The sequence below is a fragment of the Equus quagga genome, chromosome 5 (genome assembly GCF_021613505.1).
Source record: "Equus quagga isolate Etosha38 chromosome 5, UCLA_HA_Equagga_1.0, whole genome shotgun sequence".
Taxonomy (NCBI): domain Eukaryota; kingdom Metazoa; phylum Chordata; class Mammalia; order Perissodactyla; family Equidae; genus Equus; species Equus quagga.
In genome coordinates this window covers 123194508-123222273 of record NC_060271.1, presented here as the reverse complement: position 1 = coordinate 123222273, position 27766 = coordinate 123194508, and the positions used below count along the sequence as shown (strand labels likewise).

At 42.6% G+C, this 27766-nt stretch overlaps 1 protein-coding gene across 1 annotated transcript; it reads right to left on the bottom strand.

Moving 5' to 3' along the window:
- Positions 1-1894: 1894 nt before the first annotated feature.
- MATN3 (matrilin 3) lies at positions 1895-23560 on the bottom strand. Its single transcript, XM_046662848.1, has 8 exons — positions 23290-23560; positions 17686-18252; positions 15047-15172; positions 14172-14297; positions 12628-12753; positions 8957-9082; positions 4666-4776; positions 1895-2994 (listed from the first exon to the last, which is right to left on the bottom strand). The coding sequence occupies exons 1-8, from the start codon at positions 23498-23500 to the stop codon at positions 2939-2941; spliced, it is 1449 nt and encodes a 482-aa protein (XP_046518804.1). The 5' UTR covers positions 23501-23560; the 3' UTR covers positions 1895-2938.
- Positions 23561-27766: the final 4206 nt, after the last annotated feature.

Below are 27766 nucleotides of genomic sequence, written 5' to 3'. Positions count from 1 at the left end.
ACCGCCGCCGCGCGGTCGCATCCGGGGCGCCGTGGGCACTTCCGGTGTCGCCCTCGCACGGGCTCCGGGTTTCGTGCGCCTGCGCGGACGTCGGCGACATTAAAGGAGCGGTGGTTGCAGGGCCGAAAGTGTGGCTGGATGTGGTCTCTTCGCTTCTGGGCTCTTTTGCCCTTCGCCTGGGGCCGGGTCGCCTCAGTGCTAGCGGGCTCGGCGTACACGCCACACCTGGAATGATGCAGATGGAACTTGCCTGCGGTGTCAGTATGAACTCAGGACAGGCGCCCATTCAAATGAGGTCACAAATACTGGGTATTTTGGAAGCCCCGAAGTCCCAACATTGTTGAAAGGGAAAAGTCATTTACTGTATTTGGTAAGCTGGCGCCGTCGGCCTAATGAAAGAGCAAACGTGCGTTTTCAGTGCTTACAAACCTTCCCATGCGCCTTTGGGAGTTGGAGAACCCTCAGAGCAGTTTGGGGACAGGAGATTGTGTTTATGATGTTTGTTTCATAACTTTTTAACAGTTTAAGCTGTTACTGCAGACTAAGGGTCCTTATAAAAAGAACATGTATGAGCTTTGGGCTATTACAGCATGTAACTGCCATTGGGGCATAGCCTTCCATTTTTAAATACTAATTGAGGGTGTTCGTTATTTTCTCGCCTGTTGAATATTCTCTTCTTTTACTACCTTATTTCTTTCTTCATTTTTCCTTTGTTCTTTTTGAAAGCTTGGAGAGTTACAAATCACCACAATTTTAGGCACAGGGCAGGAACTCCCATGAAATTGTTTAGTCTCACCGATTTTTTATTTCTCTCTGGTTTTTCCTTTTACCATATTCTGTGGCTACCACTTGATTTGTATAATCTGGCATAGACTTTATGCAGTGGTAGCTTCTTTCTCCAACCCGGGCAGATGTTCAGATCTTTTGACCTGAGTCTATGTGCCTCACCCAACACACTCAAGAACTGAAATGATCCTAGTGCCTTTCCTCTGAAACCTAAACCCCAGCTAAAAGCAGATGTTCCTTCGACCCTAAAATGTCTTTACTATGGTGTCCCTACTCTAGGCAAAACAATATGCTTTCTGCATCCTACCACTCCAAGACTATTCTACATATCCTATGATTACATATCCTCTTGGCCAATGTGCCTAGCCAAACACACAAATCAGGTCTCCCTGAGAAATTCTTTCCAAACTTAACCCCCGTCCCGTTCAGATAATATATTTATTTCTTTTCAAATGTATGTGTATCTGTTTTTTCAGCACCAAACTGTAAATTCCTAAAATATGTTGGCACCTGCTCATGGGCTCCCTATACTGGATTCATAAAACAAATCAGTATTATCTAAGCCAGGGGATTGCAATCAACTGGTCAGGTTTAAGACCTGATTAGCTGAAGCTAGTTACTGATGGACACACTGTTAAAAAGTCATCTCTTTAAATACCTCTCCCTAGTTCTTGCCCGTGAGCTCTCATGTATTCCTTCTGTAGCACCATTTCTCTGTGATATATTAATGTGTATGACTGATTCTGTGCTCGAATTAAGTTTGGAAAATAATACTACTCTATGTCATGTCTTTTCAAAAATGTTAAGAAATAACAATATATGTTTCATATAATATATACTGCCTTGATGTATTTTTCATTTCTTCCTTTTAAAGTTTATATTTTAGACTTTTTACCGTTTTCTGGGTTTACTTCTGTAGGTTATATTTGCTTCTCAGGTGCATATATTAATGTACCCTCATTATTTCATCTAAATTTAGATAATTTTGTTTTATTCCCTCTCCAACAACATTCTTGATTAAAGCCTTTCTATTTAACCTAAACTTACATTTTTAACCTTAACAGCATGAGGTTAAATTATAGGAAGAGTCACAACATTTTGTCCTTTGACAAGAAGCTGTTATATATTCAGAATAATTGTTAATTCAGTTTAAGGAAATATGTTAATAGACAAAATTGATATGTCACCAAAAAAAGGCATGACAATAATATGTAAAGATATTAACTTTTTTATTATACTAAAGACCATACAAACCAAAAGAATTGACTAGTACACAATTTAAAGGACTATTTTCTTCTAAAAGTTATAGGCTTTAAAGCTCAAAAAAATTATGTGTATCATATATATAAGTGAAAAAAGGTTAGGCTTATCACTAACATTTCAAAAGACAACATTAGGTTTTGTCACTTGTTACAGCAATATTTATAAATATATAATTTTATTGATAGGATCTTAAAGTAAAACAATAAAGTCAATTTAGGCTTTTTTGTCCTTTGTAAAAGGTTATAACACTCTTAATTCACAACTAAAGTCTTTAGTTGTGTTTTTCTTTGTAACATCAAAATGAATTAAAAATGGCAATGTGATGTTCACTTGATCTGTATTCACTATTTTTAGATATGTGTATTACAACCCCTGATCACAGCTTCAATAATACTCTAGTAAAAAAACAAAAATGTTAAGCAAACATTTCTAAATGATATTCATCTCAGTTTAATTATATGAATTTTTGTATGTGTAAATACTTTGTATAATTTACACTCTCAGTAATAAGACTGGTTTATTCTATAAATACTATCAAAAGAAAATAGATCAAAAGTTCCCATTGTAAGTAGGGTTATCTTACTAATATGAACATTTAAAAATAAAATGGCTCAATTAGTAAAGAAGGAAAGAAACATTATACTTCTCATTCTATTTCTACCAACCATTTCACAGTCAGAGCTTAGAGACACTAAAGTTTGTTCTTAATAAGGATCTGGACATTTATTTCCTTAGAAAAATGGTGCTGATTCTCCAGAAGATCCTCATACTACTTATCCAGTAATATTCAAGCATTTGTATTGGCAAATTATTAGCAGGAACATTGGAGTATGCAAAAGTGTTAAATACACCAAGCTCTCCATATTTCCAGGTGAAAAAATTGAGCAATTTAACGATGTATTTGTCCGTATTCATTTGCTTGCAGCTTCTCCAAAATGTCATCAAGTGGCTAGTTGTTAAGGCCAACACCATTTATTTTCAGACATTAGAAAACATAAACATACTTTCAAACACCTCAAAACAAGATAAAAGAAAATAATTACTTTCTATTGTAAATAAAGAAAAAGAGTGAAATTGTTTTGTCCCAAAAGTCTCATTTAATCTAAAACTCCAGAAATTCTATTCTTTAGAGAGCACGATATAAAGCAGTGGTCTTCAAACATTTTTGCTCATAAATCCTCTAAAATAATTTTGACAAATAAGTGATGTCATGCATATTTAAATTATATTTAGTTTTCATAAGCTTTAGTTACAAAATGTGCAATTTCTGCTACATTATAAATATTGAATCTTTAAAGTAAAATTTAAATGTCTTTCAAATATGTCCTGTGTAATATTAATAACATACTGAATTGATACCTACTATCATTCTTCTAAAATAAAATATTTAAAATAAAGGAATTTGTATTTCCATGAATTTGTATTTCCTTTCTACTTTCTCCTCAGAATTTTATTGTGATTTGAATCTTGGAAATCTTTTCTTGAGCACGCCATTGTACTTCTCTGAAGTAAACTATACATTAACAAGCACATACACATTTATATTGAAATTACCTTTAAATTAATTTTTCTTGACCATGAAGGCCCTAAATTTTTTTTTAAATCATCTGGATTGAGTTACCATTACAACTATGATGAACACATAATTGATCTGAACAACAAACAAATTACAAATTTTGACATAAAATCATTAAAAATAAAAGGTAAAATTTAATTGGAAAGATATCTTAATGGGACGGAATAGGGGAGCAGTGTTTATGAAGGCTTGAATAAAAAAACTGTTGAATTGTCCCTTTGTTTGGCTCTCTGGAGATTGTACTTTTCCAAGAAATTCACCTTGGTAAGACTCAGGCTATGTGGCAGGTATGCCTTTCATGTTTAAAGTTAGGAGAATGGTGGTCCTGAAGTGAGAGATGCGAAAAGAATGCCAGCTGACCCCAAGTAGCATTTTAGGCAGATCAATTTAAGGAAGTGAAGGATTTGAAAACAGATTCCTTTAAAATATTCTGTGTACCCCCCGAAAGTCTATGCTACTCCTAGGGTGTCCCCATCACAATTTGGCACTCTTCTAAAGTCCCTAGGAACAGTATTGTTAACTTGAGCTGTGCTAAGAAAAAGTACTTTTCCTAAATTACTCCTTTGACTAAAGAACTGATTTTGAAAGTTTCTGAGATGGTACCATGTTATATTTTGAAATCTGCTTTTTGACCACGTGGGTAGCCAAAGTGTATAATTATGTGTCATCTGAGCTGTCACACCCCACCAATCAGCTGACTCCTTCTGTACAGTACAGATTCTGAACTAAGAAGGCCACATGGAGGAATCAGCATAATAGCTCCATGTGTTACTGAGAGCTCAGTTAGGAGCATGTACTGCCATGGAAAAGCACGAGAAAGAAATAGCTGGGCAGCTTTTACATGTAAGTATTAAATGGGTGCAATGGTCTATTAAAACATTTTAAAAGAACTCAATTTGAAAAATAAAAGCTGTGTAATACTATTGCTCATCTTAAAACTTAACATGGGTCTTATCCTGTGGAATATCCTAAAATGTTTGGCTCAATTATAGTACCTAGTTGGCTTCAAGGAGAAGCAGAAAACCTTCCAGAAAGGATATGTTTGGTGTTCAGCCTCTGCAGATAGGAGCTGACCTTATCCTGGAATGCCAGTGTGGCTTCACACCCACAAGCTGTTTCTGTGGAGATGAGTCTTCGCGCTTCTTCAATGGCTGATGACAATGACAGTACACAAAATGTGATAGCTAATTAGACATCATAGCAAATCAGGAAATCTATGATTCGATCTTTCCCTTTTTTCCCCCCCGACGAAGATTTGCCCTAAGCTAACATCTGCTGCAACCTTCCTCTTTTTGTATGTAAGCTGCCACCACAGCATGGCCACTGACGGAAGAGTGGTGTAGGTCTGCACCCAGAAACTGAACCCAGGCCACCAAAGTGGAGCACACCGAACTTAACCACTGGGTCACCGGGGCTGGCCCTTAATATTTCCACTTTTTTTTTTTAATTTTTTTTAAAGATTTTATTTTTTTTCTTTTTCTCCCCAAAGTCCCCCAGTACACAGTTGTATATTCTTCATTGTGGGTCCTTCCAGTTGTGGCATGTGGGATGCTGCCTCAGCATGGTTTGATGAGCAGTGCCATGTCTGCGCCCAGGATCCGAACCAACGAAACACTGGGTCGCCTGCAGTGGAGCACGAGAACTTAACCACTCGGCCACGGGGCCAGTCCCAATATTTCCATTTTTGACACTTACCTAAGTGCATTTTTCTGAGAGGTAAAAGCATATAAGAATACACAGAAAGAGGAGAAAATACTTTGGAATGTTAATGTCACAGAAGAAATTGTATTAGGAGATGCTGGGAAAAGATTACAGTTGTCAAACCTGGGTGATGGTCATTATATTATTTCCTTTACTTTTGTCATTGAAATGTTCCATGATACGAAGTAAATTTTTAAAAAGATGGTGTAGGGGGAAGCCAAGAATGTAGAGCTAAATCAATTAACCTTGTGATACTGTGTCCTCACTGAGAAATGAAAATGAGGAAAACAGTCCTCTATTTGTGCAGCCAAATATTTCAAGGATTAAAACTAGATAATCCCTGATTTCCTATACAGACTACTAGTCTATTGAATGGTTTGAATTGAGATTTCTAGTTCTCACTCATAAATACTTTGAAACCAAAAATTTAGGTGTTCTTGACATTTAAGCAAAGAAGCTGGGAGAATGATAATGCTGACTCCCATTGCTTTCTCTAATTCAGTGCAGTTATTCCTACTCAATACCAGAGCCCCGAAAGTTGCCCGACAGAAGTAAGAGTAACTTCCCAGGTCTGCAGACTGAGGAACAATCTCCCAACTGAGTCGTACTAATGTCTGCACAATCTTCCAGCACTGTTGCCTGAGGACAGGAAGTGGTCCTTTGCACCTACATTTTCTCCCACATTCTATAAAGATATGATACAGCACTTAGACTGTAAATTCACTTGATTGAATATAATCTATCTATCCAAATCCTGTTGAACCTTTTGGGGACAACCAGCTCAAATCCCATCTCAATCAGTCAGTATGCCAGAAAGTATCTACTGAATATCAAGGACATGCCCAGCATCCCTGTACAGAGGATAAAATGGATACATTAGAGACTTTTCTAGTGTCTGTCTTGCCTGATAGACTATAAACCCTGTGAGGGCAGGGGCCTCAGTGGGATATTCTAATTAAAACATAGAAAATTGGAAAACTGGAATGTAGCACAATTGAAAGTTGAGAGATGGATCCACTCACAATAGCATCAAAAAGAATAAAATATGTAGGAGTAATTTTAACAAAAGAAGTGCAAGACTTGTGCCCTGCAAATGACAAAACATTGATTGTCTCCCGTTCCTTCCTCAGGACCCAATAGGATACTCGACATAGAACAGTAGCTCCATGAATACTTGCTGAGCAAATCAGTAAGTGAATGGCTAAACAAATGAGGTCAGAGCCTAAACCATTATAATCATGCTGGATTCCCCAGCTTCCAGGAGAAGAAAAAATGCCCAAGACTGATATTTCTGAAGATTGAACACTTAGGTAGAGTGACGGTAGCCAGACGAATTCAAATTCTAAAAGGAAGCTGCTCCTTCTTAGACCCACCCTCCCCAAGAAACTGATCCATACTTTACTTTGAGTGAAGAAATATCCACTGAGTAACCGTGGGGTGTTATGGTAGATGCTGGGAATACAGACAAAACCTACTGCCCTTGGGGGTTGGGGTTTACAATCTGCAGGAGCATAACATGAGTCCAAAACTCAGCCCCTGACTTTTCTCCCTCAAATCTGCTCCACCCTCAGTCTTCCTCACCTCAATAAAGACACCCCATCCTCCTCGTTGCTCAAGTCTGAAATATGAAAGCCATGCTTATTCCTCCCCTGCCTTATCCCCCACGTCCAATATATCACCAAGCCCCATTCATTCTACCTCCTTCATTGAATCCGTTTACTTCTATCACCGTTGTCACCATCCTAACCCAAGCCTGGACCACTGCAATAGCCTCCAAACTCTTCTCCCCATTCTGCTCTTCATCCTCTCCAGTCTGCTCTTCATACAGCAGCTAGAGTGACTTTTAAAAATATAAACAGAATTATGTTACTCCACTGCTTAAAACCCTCCAATGACTTCCCATTTCCCGAAGTATAAAAAATAAACTCCTTTCCCTTAAGCCAGAAGATCAGCATGGTTTGGCCCCTGCCTAACTCTCCAAACTATCTTACACCACACTTCCCCCGGCTGATCGTGCTTCCATCATACCAGCTGCCTTTCACTTCCTCTCCCCGTTAAAGCCACCACACAGGACGTGGCATGGCTCTCCCTCCCTCTTTTCCCAGCACTCCAGTCTCAACCTAACTACGGCTGATCCACGAGTCTCAAATGTCTCTTCTTCCACTCCCGACCTGAAGTAGGTTCCTTCAACTCCCATTCTCTCAGGACCTTGTTCGTTTCTATCATTGCTCTTATTAACTTATAACTTTGCTTTTGACTTGTCCTTCTCCCCTATACCGTTAGCAAAGACCGTACATGTTTTGTTCACAACTGAATACCTAGTGCCTAGAGCACAGTAGGTGCTATATATATTGAATGGATGAAGGAATGATTGAAGGAACACACACAAGTAACCACCACCACACAAGGTGTCTGGCGCTGAAAGAGAGGATAAGGTTCAATAGAAGGATAAGGGGAACTCTGGTAGAGGGGGTGAAAGCTGAACTAGCCCTGGAAATTAGAAAAGAAACAAACAAACAAACATTATTTGGTAATATTTGATTCATGCAAAGTAGTTTATAGAACACTTATGTAAGTTATAAAGCATAATAAAAATAAACACTACTAAAAATAAAAATAAATTTAAAAAACCTGCACTACTTAAGAATTAAAATATCATGAATTTTGTTACAGAGACATCATTTAAGAAGTAAAGATAAACACAATCTACGAGAAGATATCTGTAACACATAAGAACAACACAGAATTTATATCCATAAATGTGAAGAGTTCCTATGAATCCATAAGAAAAATACAAATAACCCAATAGGAAAATACAAAAACAGCATAAATAGCATTTCCAAATAAGAAACTCAAATGACCAATAAACATAAGAAGAGATGCTTAACCTCACTGGTAACCAGGAAATGGAAAAATAAAGACAATGGGGAGATACTTCTTTACATCCACTAGATTGACAAAAATTTAATCCAACAAAACCAAACGTTGGCAAGGATATGGTTCTTGATTTTGACAAGTAAAAGTGGTGAGGGAAGTGGATCACAGCAAAGGATGGAAACAGGAGCTTGCAGGGCATGCTCCCGGAATTCAAATAGTCCAGATGGCTGGACCACAGGACTTGGGGAGAAGGAGGGAACCTGGGGGCAAATGTAGGGACAGATTGAAGAAGAGTGGCTCCCAGGCACAGGGACAGAGGGTAATGGAGTGTTACTGTTTAATGGGCACAGAGCTTTACTTTAGGATAATAAAAAAGTTCTGGAGATGGATAGTGGTGATGGTTGCACAACAACGTGAATGTACTTAATGCCACCAAACTGTACACTTAAAATGGTTACAATGCCAAATTGTATGTTGTGTGTATTTTATCACCACAACAAAAAAAACCCGACTCAGATAAGAAGAGACCGAAATTAGCAAGAAAAACCCACTGAGAAAGGATGGAATCAGATCACAGAGGGAAGAATGCCTGGAGGAGGAGTAGAATGGCTTCCTTCTGAAGACAGCTGGGAACGACTCCAGGATTCTGACCCGGAGAAAGCCTTAGAACTGTGCTTCAGACTTGGAGAGAGGAAAGCTACTCCTAGAAGATTTCCCCACCAAACGAAATAGGCTTAAAGGGACAGTCTTTACCTGAACACGTCTTCTTGTCCTCATTCAAGGTGAAGCCTGGGTAACATTCGCAGTGGTAGGACGCTGCCCCGTCACTCACACACAGGTGCTGGCAGCCGTGAGAGCCCAGAGCGCACCTGTTACGAACTAACCAGGAGGGGCGCAAGGAAAAAATATTCACAAATCACAACAGGAAGCTAAACACAGACTTTTGGGAGAAAAAGCTTCACTTTGGTCCCAAAAAGTGCAGAGAAGAAATCCCTCAGTTGTCAGCAACAAGTCTCTCATGTTCCAGAAGGAAAAAGTCTATTTTCCACTCCACATCTCACATCCCTTTAGCCTCACCTTGTATTGTGTACACTCCTTCCTTTTTTGTTTTTTGTAGATATCTGGGGGTGCCTTGTTTTTCCTACCTGCAGCACTGGGGCTGCACTGAGTCTTGACCATCCGTGCCTCCAACGTGTCCAGCTATATGTGGATCAGCGTTGCCATCACCATAAATAACTTATCAGGGACCTATTTGCACACAGAGCCAAGTGTGATGCTGCACAAAAAGGACTACATGGCCCAAGAAGTAGGGCAGAAAACAGTGACCTGGGCACACACACACCCGCACACATATGCACACACATGCACGCATGCAGACAGAGAGAAAAACAATAACCAATAATGGTGATGATGATGATGATGCGGACAATTGGATGGTGAAGTATTTATCACCTGTCACAAGTAAATACATTTCACAGAGGAAGACAGTTTGCCCAAATTTGAGTGGGGAGCAGAGAAAAGTGGCATTCTAGTCCCATGACCCAACTGGCCCAGGACAACTGAAAACAGCAACGCTCCTTCAGTAAACCCAGAAAGGCTTCCTGGCAGACACAGGTTCTTCTGCCTTTGCAGGGCCCAAACCAGCTTATTTGTTCCCCTCTAACTCTCAAGTGTCATCCATGGTCAAAAGCCTTCCATGGCTCACCATTGCCTATAAACTAGCTTTGTGTGAAATGCAAAGCCCTCTGTAATCTACCCATGAAGTGTCTTTCCAACTTAAACTCTGACATCCCCCTTCATCACTACAATTCAGATTGTCTCAGTAAAACGTCTAAGAGCAGAACGTTTCATTTTTCCCTCATCCCAGCTTAGCAGCCACTCTAGAATTACCAGCTGGGCATGCGTCCACCCCCGGCCTCTGATCTGGGGCTCCACACTTAATTTACAAGACTTCCTACTACCCAGCAAGGGGAAAGCAGATCATTAGGGGGCTCTGACCCATGTTATATACTTCAGTTTGGGAACAGTAATCATTATTACTTTAAAGTCTATCAACACTGTGGGTTCTCTTGTATTTCTCTTCTATCTCCCTTAGCTCTGTGGTGCTTTGCACCGTGAGACAGTATGGCTTAGTATGGCTTACCGTTTAACAGCATACGTAACCACCAGAGCAAGGGCCTGTGTTCAAATCCTGGCTCTGCTACTCACTAGCCAAGTGACCATGGGCAAGTTACTTAATCTGTCTGTGCCTCAGTTTCTTCATAAGGTTCTGTGATCATTAGCTGTGTGACTGTCTCTAAACTCGTGTATGGCATACAGCAGGCATTGAAGAATGTTGGGTACCTGCCTGGTATCTGGTATTGCCTGGAGTAGTCCGCCTTAATTGAAACTCTTCTTTGATGTTTTATGTTGTTTTTTTAATAAAATGTTCCATTTGTTCCATAATATCTGTTAGTTTAAATGTAAACTTGTTTTCGTTTCCTTTCCCAAGCTCTTCAACATTCTTGGCAGCTTACAGTACTAAGTGGGGTCCTTGTAAGCAGTTTAACTAGCACAGCCCTGAGTCCTCCCACCCTAGCTGATGTAGTCTTACCCCCGAACAAAACAACAGAAGCCACCCCCTTGCCTGTGCTCCATCTAAACCTTCCCCATCTAAACTCCTCCACCTAAACCTTCCCATCCCCTGAGGCCCATCTCCAGTCCCACCCCCCCTGCCTCCACAGCCCTTAGTTACTGGCAGTCCTTCCCCCTGGCTACTTAGTCTCTGCTTTCCTAAGGCGTTGGTTCTCTTTGCACCCAGCCTGTAAGTGGCTGAGAGGCAGAAAATATGCTCCACAGCGCTTAGCACAGTCCTGGGGACAAAATACGTGTTCAGTACTCTTTCATTAATTTCATTTTTTTAAAAAATAGAATTGGTGATATGCCATTTCCCTTAATCTCTCTTGAAAAGGTCACATAATATATCTCCTCAAGAGACAGGAAAATACACATACAATCTTAGAAAATATTCAATAGGCCAAACTAAACACCACCTGGAAAGCTAGGAATTTCTCTTAGGAGTCTTTTTACATTATAAATATCACCCTGCTCTGCCAGTGTGTTTAAATCAAATTAATGAGGATTAGCAGTACTGGCATGCGCTTATTACCCAAGGCGTAGGCTCAGATTCACTGAAGATTGGTCATCTAGAAACTGTCAGGAAGGACTTGCTTCAAACTCACTAGAAGATCTAATTCAGTCATTTACAAAGTCCCCTTTACTAAACGATCCAGCTTTCAGATTAACGCTACAGAGAAGTTCCAGGCCAAGTTTTAATTGGAAAAAGATCAGTTCAGCCTATCACACCAGTTACTCTCCAACTGCTTCCTCCAAAGTTTCCTATTTGTTTTACAAGTCCCCAGTGTACAGAGCTATAAAATTTTCCTGAATAGGGATCCTACATTCAATTCACTTTTCTCATATCCCCTACTCCCTACCCATTTCCAGTAATTTTCTGAAGTGAGTGATGTTCGCAAAATCTAATGAGCTCATTGCCCTCTGAGAAATGTAAGCCTTGGTCTGACAGCACCATAGAATGTCTAAAGCCCATTTCTTTAAATTACCTTTAAGAATCTTACATGAAAAGATGCTCATCATCACCGATCATCAGGGAAACACAAATCAAAACTACACTAAGATTTCACCTTATGCCCGTTAGAATGGCAATAATAACCAAGACAAAAAAATAACAAATGTTGGAGAGGTTGTAGAGAAAAAGGAACCCTCATCCACTACTGGTGGGAATGCAAACTGGTGCAGCGACTATGGAAAACAGTATGGAGATTTCTCAAAAAATTAAAAATAGAAATACCATATGACCCAGCCATCCCACTACTGGGTATCTATCCAAAGAACTTAAAATCAGCAATTCAAAGAGACTCATGTACCCCTATGTTCATTGCAGCATTATTCACAATAGCCAGGACATGCAAGCAACCTAAGCGCCCATCAACTGATGACTGGATAAAGAAGACATGGTATATTTATACAATGGAATACTATTCAGCCATAAAAAATGATAAAATCGTCCCATTCACAACAACATGGATGGTCCTTGAGGGTATTATGTTAAATGAAATAAGCCAGATAGAGAAAGACAAACTCCCTAAGATTCCACTCATATGTGGACGATAAACAAAGAGAACAGATTAGTGGTTACTAGGGGGAAAGGGGGTGGGGGGTGGAAACAAAGGGTGAAGGGGCGCACCCATAAGATGACTGACAAATAATAATATACAACTGTAATTTCACAATGTTGTAAACTATCATAACCTCAATTTTAAAAAAAGGAGAAAAAAAAGAATCTCTCGCCTTGTGAATTGCAAGTTGGTTTCACTGCAATAGAAAGAGCCAAGTATGAAAGAATGTGTTGAGTGAAGACTTACCTGAACACGTTTTATTATCTTCATTCAGAGTGTAGCCCTGATGGCATTCACAGTGATGGGACCCAGGTCTGTCATTCACACAAATGTGTTGACAGCCGTGTGTACCAAAAGCACATTGATCTTGAGCTGCCAAACCAAAGTCAAGGAGAAAAGAAATTAAGTGTGAAGTCTTTTATTACCTATAGGTAGATATTTTCTTATTTGCGGATAGAAATATATAAGAGGAAAGCTTATTAGAAACCATTCAAAGCCATCAGTAATATTTACTCTTACTAGAAGTAGCTGAGTTAAACAAAATCTTACGCACACAATAATTATTCTTCTACTTTCTCCAACTCCTTTTCAAAATCATCTACATTGAGTTTTTATCATCTAAGTATCTCGTAAATACTTTCTAAAGTATTCCTTTTAGGTTTATTGTATTTGTACCGAATCAGAGGGATTCTAAGAGCTGAGGCTAATTACACAAGATTCAGAAAAACATACAGCTTTGAGAAATTATAGTTGTACCCTCTCCTGTTATAAATCAGGAAACTGAGTCCAAAGGAGACCAACTGATTCAGACCAACATCAGAACTCAAGACTCAAATTTTTATTCAGTGAGCTTTTCTCTGCATTGACATGATATTTTTTAAGTATTTTTTATTTTTAAACTTTTCATTTTGAAATAATTTCAGGCTTATAAAAGAGGCAAAAATAGTACAAAGTACTATACTTCACCCAGTTTCCCCAAATGTTAACATCTTATATAACCATATAATTATCAAAACCAGGAAATGAAATTAACACTGATACAATATTATTAACGAATCCACAGATTCATTCATTACAAATCTACTACTCTAATCATTCAGAGTTTGCCAGTTGTTCCATTACTAACGTCCTTGTTCTGGTCCAGGGTCCAATCCAGAATCACACAGTGCATTAACTTGTCCCATTTCCTTAGTCTCCTCCAATCTAGGACATTTCCTCAGTCTGTCTTTGTCTTTCATGACTTTGACACTTTTGAAAAGTACTGGAAAATTATTTTGTAGTATGTCTTTCAATCTGGGTTTGTCTAATGTTTCCTCAGGATTCTGAAATTTTAGCAAGAATACCACAGAGGAGCTGTTGTGCCTTCACTGTGTCATGTCAGGAGACGCACAATGTCACTATATGTCATTACTGGTGATGTTAACTTTGATCACTTGGTTAAAGTGGCGTCTGCCAGATTTCTCCACTGTGAAGTTACTGTTTTTCCCTTTGTAAGTAGTAAGTATCTTCTGGAATGTTCTTTGATCTTAACTTACTAAATTGACTTTAGCATTTGGAAAGGCCTGTTAGCTGGGTACAGAAAAGGAAATGAATAACACACTACACATGTGGGCCGTGATACACACATGCTGCCATTTCTAACTTTTCTAATAAGACTTAGAAATGGGAAAAGTCCAAGGGTGGCAAGAGAGGAAAACAGACCAAGTTCCCCATCAACGTGACCTCCCCCTCCAACGCTGGCTAGGGAAGGAGGGAGAAAGAGAAAATCCTCCGCCACAGGTTAAACTCACCTGAACAAGTTTTCCTGTCTTCATTTAAGGTATAACCCTCGTAGCACTCACAATGATAGGAGCCAGTTCTCTCGTTCACACAGATGTGTTCACATCCATGAGTATTCAGAGCACACTTATCGATAGCTATCAGTGTGAACACATAGAAAACATGTGGTGAATAAATACAGGCCACACACCCACCCACACACACACTTCTAATGAAATGGGGCAGCTTGGCACAAGAGGAAGGCTACTGAACCAGAGGTTGCGAACCAACTTCCTGGTCTTGACTCTTTCATTAACAGACCTCATGACATACGTAAGTCTTTTTCCTTCTTTGGGTCTCAATTTCATTATCTCTAAAATCAGTAGGTTGAATTAAATGATCTCTAAGATTTCTTCCTCTCAAAACCTTTCTCTAGGATTTAAAAAAGTGGATCTAATTTCCATTCTTCACTGACTTTATGTGAGCATTCATATACCAGAAGAGTGAGGACCTCTCTAAATTTTCTTCCACTCCCAGATTCCATGAGCATCTATGGTCATACAGACAAAGGGGTAGCTTGAATTTAATTAAATAAAATCCAGGAAAAATTCCAAATCCTCCAAAGGACCAAGAGTTTTGGCCCCCTTCCTAGTAAGGAAGGCTAGTAAGGGCCAGTAAGCACTTTTTCCTACTAACCTTTTTCTCTAAAACTAGTAGTAAGTTTGTAATAGGCTGATTTGTGTATTATTTCACTTTTCTCCTCATGTTCTTTTCAAGAAAAATTGTTGCTAGACAACAGTAAACCAGCCAAAAGGCAGTTAGGAGAAAAACATAAGGCGAGTCCAAAACATAGAGAGTGAGTCCCCAGATAAGTTCTAGTCAGCACCACCCCTTGAGGAGGCCTCACCTGAACATGTCTTCCCATCGGCATTCAGGGAATAGCCCTGGCTGCACTCGCAATGGTGCTTGCCTTCCCCGTCACTCACACATACATGCTGGCACTGGTGTGTGCCAAGCATGCACGGGTCCGGAGCTGTGCAAGAAGTTTACAACAGTCAGTGTCGACACGAAAGAAGCATTGCAGGTAGTTTTTTCCCAAGTCGAAAAGGCATCGCTCTCCGGGTTCCCCTCCGATTCGATCTTTAGTTCACTGTAAAAATCGGCTATTTGATTTCTGCCCCTGGCTTATTAATAATAAACACCACTCTTAAACTAGTAATGATACTAATTTAAAATCACAGACCTTGTTGTTGACTTTCTCAAAGGAGAAAGGGAATTTTGAATTTGGACCTGAAGCCAAACACTCACATGGGTCAGGCAACTTGACACTTTATTCAACTTATCAATCTGCCCAAGAAAAAGACTTTTGCTTCCCAACTCTAAGAAATGAGGAGAAGAATAATGCGCTTCCTGAAGGTCTATGAGCTAGTTGTCCCACTGCAGTCAGAATCCAGTTTCCAAGGGTTCTGTAGTCTGAATTCTAAACAAAATTCACCCTCAGGTGTTCCTCTAGGCCTGGAACTCACTCACTCTCGGGCGGCAATACATATTTGAACATGCAGATGGTGGAGGGCTACGTGGGTAGCTGCCTTCTAAACATGCAGCAGGGGTTCTGGAGCCCAAATGGATAGTATGCAACTTCAGAGCCTTTAACGTCTGCAAGGAGAGTAAACTCATATGCTATATACAAACAGATAAAAAGAAAAAGAAGAACAAAATAGATGAGATTACGTTCGCTAAACTGCATCCCCATCTTTTTACTCCTGGAGCTGTTTACATCTCATTGGATTTTTTTCCTATGACATGTTTTGAAAGGAGAATCAATGAATTTAGTCATTTCTGAGAAACCAAGGAGGCCTGTTGGAGGAGGCTGGCACCCCCGTGGCAGGTAACCCAGCCTCCACTGCTTTGGCAACAGGACAAGGCTAATATTTTCCCAAGAAGGGCCCTTTCATGGAATGATCTTTCCAGCCCGTTGACTACAACAAGCTGCCCCTCAGTCTTTTTTCCATAGAGAGGACATTTTCCCCCCAGAACAAGCAGGTCTTTTGTACCAGAAGGAAAAGATTGCCACTCACCACTTGTTACTTTTATGGCCTTCAAGCCCAACCCAGGTGCTAGCTTTGAGACCCAACTTTGCCACAGACCACCATCTCTATGGAAAAGCTCTCACCCACAAGCACAGGGGGGTTTCCTGGGAGAAAGAAAGCCATTTTCTTTTGGGAAACTAATGAATGTTACGTAGATACCACCAAAGCCAATGACGGCGTGTCAAGGCCCAGTGTTCTGGGACAGGAAAGACAAGGGGACCTGCCAAGTCTGGCTGAGATGAGGTCAAACTTTGCTCCAGACCAAGACTTCATCTCCCATTTCCTGACAAACCGGCGACTGCTGAGTTTCACATTAATTTAGATATAAAGTCTCCTTGAAATTTACAGTTATAATTATCGGTTCACTTGTTTGTCTCATCCCCTAGACTGTTGCTTGAAGGTAGGGAGGGACTACCTTTGTCTTTGTATCATCAGGGATCAATAAATGTGTGTTGAATAAATAAATGTGGAATAGATATACTACAGCAAAAGTGACCTATGTTTTAAAACTCTCTAGGACTAGAAATTTGTCCACACTGACTTGGATGATTCCATAGAGGGCTTTGAAAGATTACCTCCAAATGATAAAAGATTAAAGCATGAATAAACATAGGTAGCCAGATACAAATTACAAATAAGAAAATTTAAAAATAAAAATAAAGTATGAGTCCACAAATTCATAATTCTGATCAGTGACTAAAACTAAACGTCAGCCTTGAATGAATTCATATTCATGGATTTGGCTAATTTATGCTAAAAAATTCTAATTAAATTAGCATGTTCATATTCCAACTCCATCCTAAAGGAAGAAAGGAGCAGAAGGATGAAAGAATGATTAAAAAAAAAAACCTGCTTCCTGTTCTCAAGTGAACTGAAATCCCCACGTCCCTGATTCCTAATGCTGTGCCCCCACAAAGAATAATCAGAGAAAGAGCCAAATCTGAAAACTAGAGTATTCACTAAACGGACACTCGGCCTGACAGTTACGCTGGCATCCAGGCCAGCTGATCCTTCCACGGACAGACACAGCTCCCTGTCTTCTGCAGGAAAACAAGCCGAGTTCTGTTAAATCTAGAGATGGTAAAGCTAAAGAAAATATCTGGAAAAAATGTAGTGGTGGGCAGAGGGGAGAAGAGAGGTGTCTTGCGTTTTTTATTTTTATTTTTTTCTGACCCCATGAAGGAACAGCAGGATCATTTATCCTGGATATTTCCAGACCTTCGCATTTCTAATGCAAACATGAAGATTTTATGAGCAAACCAAGTTATACATAAGGCAGCTCAATATTTCTAAACCAACAACATGTGTTTAAGTTGGTAAAAAACACAAAAAAGCATCGCTTATATTTAAATTTTCCATAAAATTTCTACCAAAAATAAAAAATAAATCTCTTTTTTTTAAGGGCTACACAACGTCTGAATATAACATTCCTTTTCAGCTGAAAGCAAAGACTTACCGCAAAAGGTTTCCTGGAATCTAGAGGTAAGTTTCTCAATGACCCCATAGGTCTCCACGTAGAAGACATGCTCGTCCAGGGGTTCACTGGCAATGACCTTGAGGGACTCCATGTCTGCCCGGTCCACGCCCACGGCGTAGAGCTCAATACCGGACGCCCGGGCCCGAGCCGCCACCTCGTTCACCTGGTCCTGGGGCCTCCCGTCTGTCACGATGATGGCCACCTTCGGGATGTTGTAGCTGGGCACCCGAGCTCCCGCCTCCACTGTGAAGGCTTCATCCATCGCTGTCTGGATGGCCAGGCCCGACATGGTGCCTGTAGACAAGGGTGTGATTCGAGCCACAGCCTGTTTCAAGGACTGCTTATCCGAGTGGGTGTTGAGATGGAACTCGATCTTCACGGTGCTAGCATAGTTCACCACTGCCACTCGCGTGTCCGCCGGCCCAATGTCCAGAGTGTCGATTATCTGGGAGACAAATGTTTTCACCTTGGTGAACTCCAGGGGCCTGACGCTTCGAGAACTGTCGATGATAAAAACCAAGTCCAACGGCCTGCTCTTGCAAACACCTGCAAAGAAGGGTGTGGGGAACAGAAAAGACTAAGCAATGATCAGACAGCAATCAGAAATGGGGCAATCCTCACACTGGAGAGCTCAGGGATTAGAGGCCAGGCAGGGGAGCATCCCCAAATACCCCACTGTCTGCTATCTTCCTGAAGACCATCCTGCCCTTGGATGTTGAAAACACCAAGGCCTTCAGAATTCCCTAGTGAGAATTCACATCGAGGCACCCAGTTTCCTCAAATATCTCACCTACAGGCTGCTGAGCCCTGGAATTTCACTTAGAACCTCACCCTTCTGCTTAAGGGTTTGTCCTCAAGGTTCCTCTTGACTTCCAGGAATGAATGGACTCCAGACCTTTCCTGGGCACCTCGACCATCTGAGGCAATGGGACAAAGTGTCCTGAACAGTGTAAAAGGTGAACTTGGGGCAGCCTCACTCACACTCCCCTACAAGGCCTTCCAGACCCCTCGGACAGCGGCTGAGTCTGAGGCGAGGCACAATAGTGCTCTTCTGGAGGCTTCTTTCTTTTACTCCACTTCCAAAGGGGAGAAAACTGCTCCAGAGCAGCCCTAAATTCTCCCTCCATCTGTCACTCACTCATGTTTCGTGAACTTTGGGGCCCAAATAGCCTGAGCTAGTGTAAAGTAGAAAGAGGATCGACAACTTAATCAGATCCATGATTACTTCCAACTCTGTGAGTGTGCCTTGTTTTAAAAAGCAGCGATTTCCACCTGGATCTATCCTACTGCCCCGCCCCACCCCCCCCCCCACCCCCATCCCCCCCTCCCCCGTTGGCTTTGCTAGGCCCACACTCTTTCATTTTGTCATTCACCAAATATGTTTTTGAGGGTCTACCATGTATTAAGCTCTGGGGCTACAAAAGCCAATAAGCCAGATTTCCTGCTTCCTCAAGGAACTCATATCTTTCCTCCACAAAAGGACCTGGCACATTGTAGTAACACAGTAAACTTTTGTTTTCATCTCTTCTTCTTATCCTTTTCCCCCCAGTCTCATTCTACACTCCTCCCTCTCCTCGCCAGCAAAACCAAATCCCAAAGTCAGGACTGGCTAAGAGAGAAGCCAGTTATCACGTCTTTTTCAAATCATTCCCCCTTCTCTCCTTGCACACGCAGGGGCCGCACACACACGTTGTACAATGGAAATGAGATCATTCCTGAGCACAAAGTGTGAATCAGGGTTCTTTCCTTTCCTAATAGGGGGCTGGAAGTTGATGCTACTCTAAAAAGGCAATGTGCTCAGTGAGTAGTGAAGAAAGATGGATGGAAAATAAATTCCTAGGCTAAGTAGTTGATAACAGAAAAAGTCCTATGTGGAACAAGAATTATGCCTCTGTAGTTTTCTTTTAAAAACTGAAAACTGGGGCCGGCCCCGTGGCCAAGTGGCTGAGTTTGCACACTCCGCTTCGGCAGCCGGGGGTTTCGCCAATTCGGATCCTGGTCGCGGACACGGTGCCGCTCATCAGGCCGTGTCGAAGTGGCATCCCACATGCCACAGCTGGAAGGACTCACAACTAAAAATATACAACTATGTACCAGGGGGCTTTGGGGAGAAAAAGGAAAAATAAAATCTTAAAAAAACTGAAAATTATCAGTGGTCGCCAGGGGAAGGGGGGAGGTGGTCACAAAGGGAGAAGTGGTGCACCTATAAGATGACTGACAAATAATAATGTACAACTGAAATTTCACAAGGTTGTAAACTATCATAACCTCAATAAAAAATAAAATAGAAAAAAATTTTTGAAAAGAAAAAAACCCTGGAAATTATCCTCTTGGTTTTATCCTGCTTCCTGGAGGTATTCAATTCATAAAATAAATAATCTTACTTTCAATAACACTTTAGAGATCACAGGGTACCAACACAACAGCCCTGTGAAGTCAGAAGTGCAGAGGTTGTTTTTACGCCCATTCTACAAGTGAGAAACCTGAGTCTCAGGGAGGCGTGAGATCTAGAAAGTGGTAGAACATGGATGGGACTCCGAGTTTCCTGACTCTCAGCCCAAAGGGGCTTTTCAGTGCATGGTTGCCTCTCTCTGAGGCAACATTTTACACCACAAAATCAACATTATCTCATGTACCTGGTAAACACCTTGCTTGTTGACTTTGAGCCATCAACCTCAAATATGCTGTATGTCATGTATTTAATTAAGTCAAAAGAATTAGGAGCCACTCCCAGGGCCGAGTGGTTAGGTTTGCGTGCTCTGCTTTGGTGGTCCAGGGTTTCGCCGGTTCGGATCCTGGGCGCAGACATGGCACCACTCGTCAAGCCATGCTGAGGTGGCGTCCCACACAGCACAACCAGAGACATTCACAACTAGAATCTACAACTAGGCAACGCGGGGCTTTGGGAAGAAGAAGAAGAAGAAGAAAAAGAAGATTGGCAACAGTTTTAGCTCAGGTACCAACCTAAAAAAAAAAAGGAATTGTCTTTTTTTTAAAACAACGACTCTAGAATTTCATTTCTTCCCTGATTACCATGCATCGGGAGCAAGGAAGAACCATCCTGAAAATCCTTCCTGGAGATGGATCTAGTATTTTTGCATATTTGGAGTAAAAGAAAAAATGCATGGTGAATAGGAACCCCATATTTGACAGTGCTTTCACTAACACCCAAATGGTGTCCTTACCAATATCAAGGTTATGGTCTTATAAGTAAATGTGCATGATTCCTTCCTTGTCTGGTTGGTTTTTCACAGGGACTCCTCCGTGGGGGGCTACGGGGGTGTGGTGGGCACCCCCACCCCCACCCCACCAAAGCTGTCCATGTCCTAACTCCCGGAACCTGTAAGTATGCTACTTTACATGGCAAAGGAGACTTTGCAGATGTGATTAAGTTAAAGACCTTGAGACGGGGAGGTTATCCAGGATTATTCAGGTGGGTCCAATGTAATTACAAAGGCCCCTAAAAGTGGAAGAGGGAGGCAGAAAAGGAGATCTGAGTGATGACATGTGAGAAGGACTCAACCCGCCTTTGGTGGCTTTGACAAACAGAGGGAAAATGCCATGAGCCAAGGAATGAGGGCAGCCTCTAGAAGCTGAAAAAGGCAAAGAAACCGATTCTCCCCCAGATCCTTCCAAAAGGCATGCAGCCCTGCTGACACCTTAATTGTAGCCCAATGAGACTAATGTCAGACTTCTCATCTACAGATCTCTCAAGTCCACGTGCGTTGTTTTAAGCCACTAAGGTCATGGTAATTTATTACAGCAGGAATGGAAAACTAATACAGGAGGCTTGACCCGGATGGCAGGAAATTCTGTGAGCATCTGGTTACTTCCTGATTCGGACCCCTTTGCAACATCTGTTTCTGAATCTCACTCTCCTTTATTAGATGGCAGCACTCTGAGTCTCAGAAACCAAGAAAGTGAGAATCCAAATTTCCTAAAATGTTTCCATACTCACAATATCGCCAATTTCTGGTAGTCCTGCTAGAAATAAAAGCCCACAGCAAAGCTTGGTGATGTCTGGTTGCAAAAAGGAGGGAATTTGGAAAATGGTGGAATGTGGTGTTTATTAAAGGATTATCATTCAATATTGGTTTCGATGCCAGGTAATAAAGGACCAGTGCTGCTCAGGGGAACATGGCCACCCCATACAGAATCTCTCCTCCCTCTCCCAGTCCCTTCCCTGAGGGAGGAGCATCAGGACCAGAGGTAAGATTAACTTTTAGAAGAAAAGCTTTCCCCTACCCCTTCTCCTGGCCTGGAGCAACCAGCTGGGTACAAGCAGAATTTAACCCGCGTGAATCCTGGCACTTCCCAGCTCAATGACAATGCTGCCATCATTTCAAATCCAGCCTGCAGGGGCTAGGGCAAGAAAGAATCCCTTGTACCCTTTCTCAGCACTATTCAGAAAGGCGCAGGAAGGGATAGACAACACAAATCAATCTCAGGCATGAAGCATCACTGGCCAGATGAGACAGGACACCAAGAAAATGGTTTGGTGCAGCCTCTCTTTAGCAAGACTGAAGCTGGACTTTTTGGTAATTAAGATAAAAATCTTATGTAAACCATATTAAGAGCTTGGTAGCTTGGAGCAGCGGAAAGACCTTTGCTTGGGCTATCAGAACCCTGAGTTTTACTCCAGGCTCTGAAACTGATTTGCTGGGTTCCTTCACTTTTATAAGCCTCAGTTTCCCTGCACATGCTGTTAGGGATTGTGTCAGATGACCTTCCAGCTCTGCTGCTCCAGGAGCTTTGTTCTACCACAGGAACCAACTACTAACCCAAAAGGGAAATGGAATTGTTCACCAAAGACCAAAGTGTCTTGGGTGTTGGAGGATGGAAGAGACAGGCTGGAGTTGAAGCCCATCAGTTCAAGCAGAACATCTGGTCAGGGGCAGGAGAACAGAGGGTGAGACCAGGATGGTTACAAGACAGGTCTGGGGCATCCGGGAGGCTCCTCAGGTTTCTTTCCTGACCTCACACCCCCACCCTGGACCTTCCAGTTCCAGTTCTGGCTTAGATCCTAGATGGGACTGAGGCAACCTGAGGGCTGGGGTCAGGCAGAGAAGGTCACACGGCGATCTGGGGTGATGGAGATGGAGTGACTTCCAGAACTAAAAGCAGAATCTCAGGAAGGGTTTATTCTTCCGAACCGAAAGGTAGGGACTGGGACAGGGAGCTGGGAGGCGCCCAGGCGCTCCCACAGCTGCCCTATCCTCCCCGCCCAAATTGCAGAGCGAAGTGGCTGGTTTGGAGCTTCGGGAGACCCAAATTCTAGCCCTGACTATGAGTGACCTCGAGCATCTCCCTTCCTTCTCTGGACCTCAGTTTCCCCACGGGATTCAACAGGAGGGATTCTTTCTCTTCACCACGGTCTAGCTCAGGCTGGGATGGAGGGAACACATCCCTGGGCAGGCGAGCGAGGTTTCCCCTCCTCATTCGATGCCAGATTCTCCTGCCCACCTACAGCTCCCTCCCGGCCCCGGCCCTGGATCTCCCCCTCCCTCCTGCCAGGTGTCCCTCCCGGGTGCCCTTCGCGGCCTCTCGGCCTAGAGTCCCTCTCCCGCGCCGCCTGGGCCGTACCTGCGCCGCGCGCCCCGCCGGGCTGACCGGGCCCCAGAGTCGGCGCGCCGGAGGGGGCGGCCGGAGCGGAGCGGCGCCCGGGGCTGCCCAATGGGCCGCGGGGCACCAGCCTCCAGAAGCCGGGGCGCGCCGGGAGGCCGGGAGCGGCGGGCGGCGGCAGCAGCAGCAGCGGCCAGAGCAACAGGAGCAGTCCCGGGAAGGGTCGCGGCATGGCGGGCTCGGGGCGGCTCCCGTGTGGGTCGTCTGGGCGTCGCTCGCTCGCGGGCCTGCGCGCGGCACCCCGGCGGCCGATTTAAAGGTCCCGCGGCCTCGGGCCCCGCCCACCCAGGAACCCCGCCCACCCTGGGCCACGCCCTCTCGGGAACCCAGCCCGCCCTAGCGCCCCGGGCGGACAAGGAGCGCTGTCCGCGCATTCCAGCGGCGGAAACCGAATGTCTGCGGCGCCCGTCCGGCCTCGTCTGGGTGGGCTTCACTGGCGCCTCCCAGCCCGGCTCTGCTTCTCTCGAACCCAGGGCCTGGGCCTGTCCATGGCCGCAGCCTGTCCGACCCGCTACTCTTCCTCCATTCTCCCTCCTCCCCCCGCAGGGCCTGACCCCCGGGATCCCCGTTGAGGAGGCCCCGGCCTCTGTGATCCCGCTTCGTCCAGGTGTGCTTGCCGCGAGCTTTCATCTTGGTCGTCACACTGCATTCCTTTCCCCAGCCAAGTAACCCAAGTTTTGCTATGGGCTCTCCGTTAAAAAAAGAAAAGCCTCACAGATTCTAGCAGCATGAATAGAAATGCTGTCAGCCGAGCTTCAAACATCCACAAACATTTGTACTTATATTACTGAGAATAGAAAGCCAAGCATACATTCCCCAGAGAGCCCTGTTAACGGGAAGGACAGCATGTACCCGCAGAAGCTTCAAAGGCTCTCCCTACATCCCATTTCCTCTCCGGAAGAGCCATCATGGCAGCATAGGGCTGGAGGTGCTCAGGGGACCCTCCAGGAACTCACTGCCTACTGGGAGAGAAAGAAGCATAAATGGTGGACTGTCCAAGGGAACATGGTGACTTTAGGAAAGGGAGACTGGCTCTGCCGGAGGAAATCAGGCAGGCTTCGAAAAGCAGGTGACATTTGAGCTGGATCTTAAAACAGGGTAATGAACATCAGTTGCAACAGATCCTTTCTGGTCTTCCTGCTTCCAGACTATTGCCCTTAAAATCCATGCTCCACACCTTAAAATCACTTCTCTTCTTAAACCTTGCAACTTCGCTTCCAGCAAAATTCAAACTCCTTTTCATGGCCACCTTGTCTACCGCACTGACCAAACCTGGAACTGTGTTCTGTTCTCCATGCATCCACCGCACTAGCCTTCCCCCTAACCTGGAGGACAAGCTTGTTCCCGCCTTGTGGCCTGGCACCTAGCCTACCCACTTCCCATCCTCCATCTTCTCCCCCACCCTACCACACCCCACTCCGCTCTCATCCCCTTAGAGCAGTGGTTCTCACTTTCTCACCCCATCACATCTCACAGAACCAACACACTCCATCAGCATCAGTGGGAGTGATTTATTAGGGCAGAGATAGTCATAGTGAAAGAAAATGTCCCTCGAAACTCCCAGAGAGATTCACCAATTCAGAAGGATCTTAGAAGAAGCTACAATTTTATGATAATAGGAAGGGGACACTAAGAAGTTTGAAAGAAGATACACCAAGGAGAGAAGGGAATGCTAAACACAATATTTGCCAGCACTCAGGGGCACTTGTCATGCTTTATGGATGATCCTCAGGGTCTTTGAATACCCTTACTAAATCTGAGGATTTCCAACCTCACGAGTCAGCACCTCTCCAAGTAGAATCCAGCAACTTGCTTCCCCAGCATATCCTGCATCTAGGATATGTGCAACTGACCCAGACTTCATCAATCAGAGGAGCCTCAGCAATTCTGTTTCAGCAGCTAGTGGTTAGAAGAAGCAAGCACTTTGCAGACATCATTCTGACAGGGGCGGGAAGACATCTAGCTTCCAAAGCAGCCACAGAGAGGATCCAGCTGGAGTGCCAGTGCCCAGGAAAGCAGAGTGAGCTGTGGTGTCTGTGCCCAGCAGGAGTAGCTGTGGGTGTCCCTAGAGCCTGAAATATAGTTTGGGAGTGTTTCATGACTGGTGTGGCTTCCAAGCTTGACTCTCACCCCCTTCCAGAAGTTATATGAGCCACATAATATCCAGAGCTGCACTTGGGGAGTGCATTATTCACATTCACAGTCACTATATGTTTATTATAACAATTGGAAATCCATTTCAATAAATGGCAGTGAGTTATCATGAGGAATGGATGGCTTTTTCATTTGTGCTTTGGGCTAGTGGTGGGGCTGATAATACCCTTAATATATCCTTTTTCTGCTTATTCTAGCTGGAGTGAGTTCTGTTTGCAACTAAGAATGCTGCCTTAATTTTATAATTTTTTCCTCTGAGTACCACTAGGGGGAATTGTATCAAAGAGCTCAAAATAAATCAAAAATCTCAGCCCATGGCAAATGTTGCTGGTCACAGTTGCCAATAATTCAGATGATTCCAGATGCCCATATATGTGTTACACCATGTTGAATGAGGTGGAAATTGTCTGATAAGTTGGTGTCTCTGGAATTCTTCCCAACAGAGTTCACACTCTTACCACTGAGATCCAATGATTGTAAAATAAAACAAAGGTAGCTTTTCTGGCAGAAGGGTCCAAGTGGCCCCAGGGGCTTCTGGTGTGTCATTAACTCATTGGCTGCTGGTCTTGAGTATGGCCCAGGTTTTAGCCATGCTCAAGGAAAAAACTAGAATAATTTTTTTGATAATCTAAAGATTTAGGTAGTGAAAAAGCCAAACAATTTTTTTTAGCTATTAGAAAATGAAAGAAATAAAAATAATGAAGACTTACATATACTTTGCATTGTTTTTAAATTTTTTCTTATTTTTTGACTAGGTCATGCATGCACTTGGTCCAAACATTGAAAGGCAAAAACATCTACCAAATGCTAGGATACTTTGAGCTTTGCATCACTTCTGATATGCAAAGGATTCAATGTGTTGGCATGGTTATCTTTCTCATCTAATTAGGATTCCAGCTGTAGTGTAAGTCTTGTGAGCTGTTCAGGGTACCAGTTTTCTCCCGCCTTGCCACCCTTAGTGTGTGGATTTTGTCCCAAAGGCTGCTAGACCTCTGAGTATTGTGTTGCCATTTAGGGCTGAAGGAAGAGGGAAGCCCGAGAGCAAAGGGCAAAATGTAATTTTCTGCCAATATCTCATTGGCCAGAAATACATCACATGGCCACCCCTGGCTGCAAGGGAGACTTGGAAGTTTTGAGCTTTTAGGTCTACAATGAGGAAGGCAAAGGAAAACTGGATTGGAATGGATGTTCAGAGCTAACCTGTGGTATCTGCCACAGATATACAGTGAAAAGAACTACCCCTACTCTACTTGTCCCCGCTGTAGTAGTACCACTGTTCCCAGTATCTGGAATATATATGCACTTGCACATTTAAATATTTAAAAATGTTGACATATGCATATTCTCTGAGCGTTCTGTTGAAAGAGACATATGTTTCTAACTTTAGACAAAGAGGCCAAGGGTTCAAAAGAGCTACCCCTGAACAAGATGAAAATGTCTTGGATTCTGTGGATGGATTGGAGAAAATATTGTCCAAAAAATGTCCCAAGGCATCTTAAGTCTGGTAAAGAAAATGTGCAACCAAGTACTTGAAGAACAAATACAATTTTTTTCCCCCAAAAACATCTCAAGTCCAAGGTGGAAGTCTTTTCTGGAAAGTATAGGATGCTTACTTACTGTATGGCTTTTTGCTAATTCACCTGAGTAAAACTCAAGTAAATATACAAAAATGAATGTGTTCAATGGCTTGCTAGTTCCGTTGCTGCCTGCATTTTTTAATTGCTGTACGGGTTAACATGGTAATGATTGTGGAGTGGTCATGATTCTATTAAATCTTCGAGAATCAGCAGAAAACGTGGGAACTAAATCTAAACTGTATGTTCGAATGTCTGTGCCACTGTTTAAAACCAGCTTCTTAGCTACATGCAAGTTGCTGGAGAATGAGACGAGGTTGAAAGCAACGTTGGCTGCTCTGGAAAAGAAAAGGACTATTTTTGAAACACAGGTAGCATATTTTTATTATTGCCAATAAGTTCTGAAGAGGTCTGTTAATGACCTACTACTATTAATTAACATTTAGAACTCAAGATGTATTTCTATGCAAAATAATAGAATTAATATTTGAAAAGAGCAACTCATAGCAACTTGGCTTCTTTTAATAAAAGATTGGTATTAATTTGTATTGTTTCGTTGTACAGGTTTAAGCATGAGTATTAAGTTTCACTAGTTAAAATTTTTCACTAGATAAAATATCAAATCAACCAATTCATTGGTCATCCATGTAATGTCTTCTTCAGAGCAGCCTTCCTGAGGTCATATCTTCATTAGTTTTTTCAAACTTATT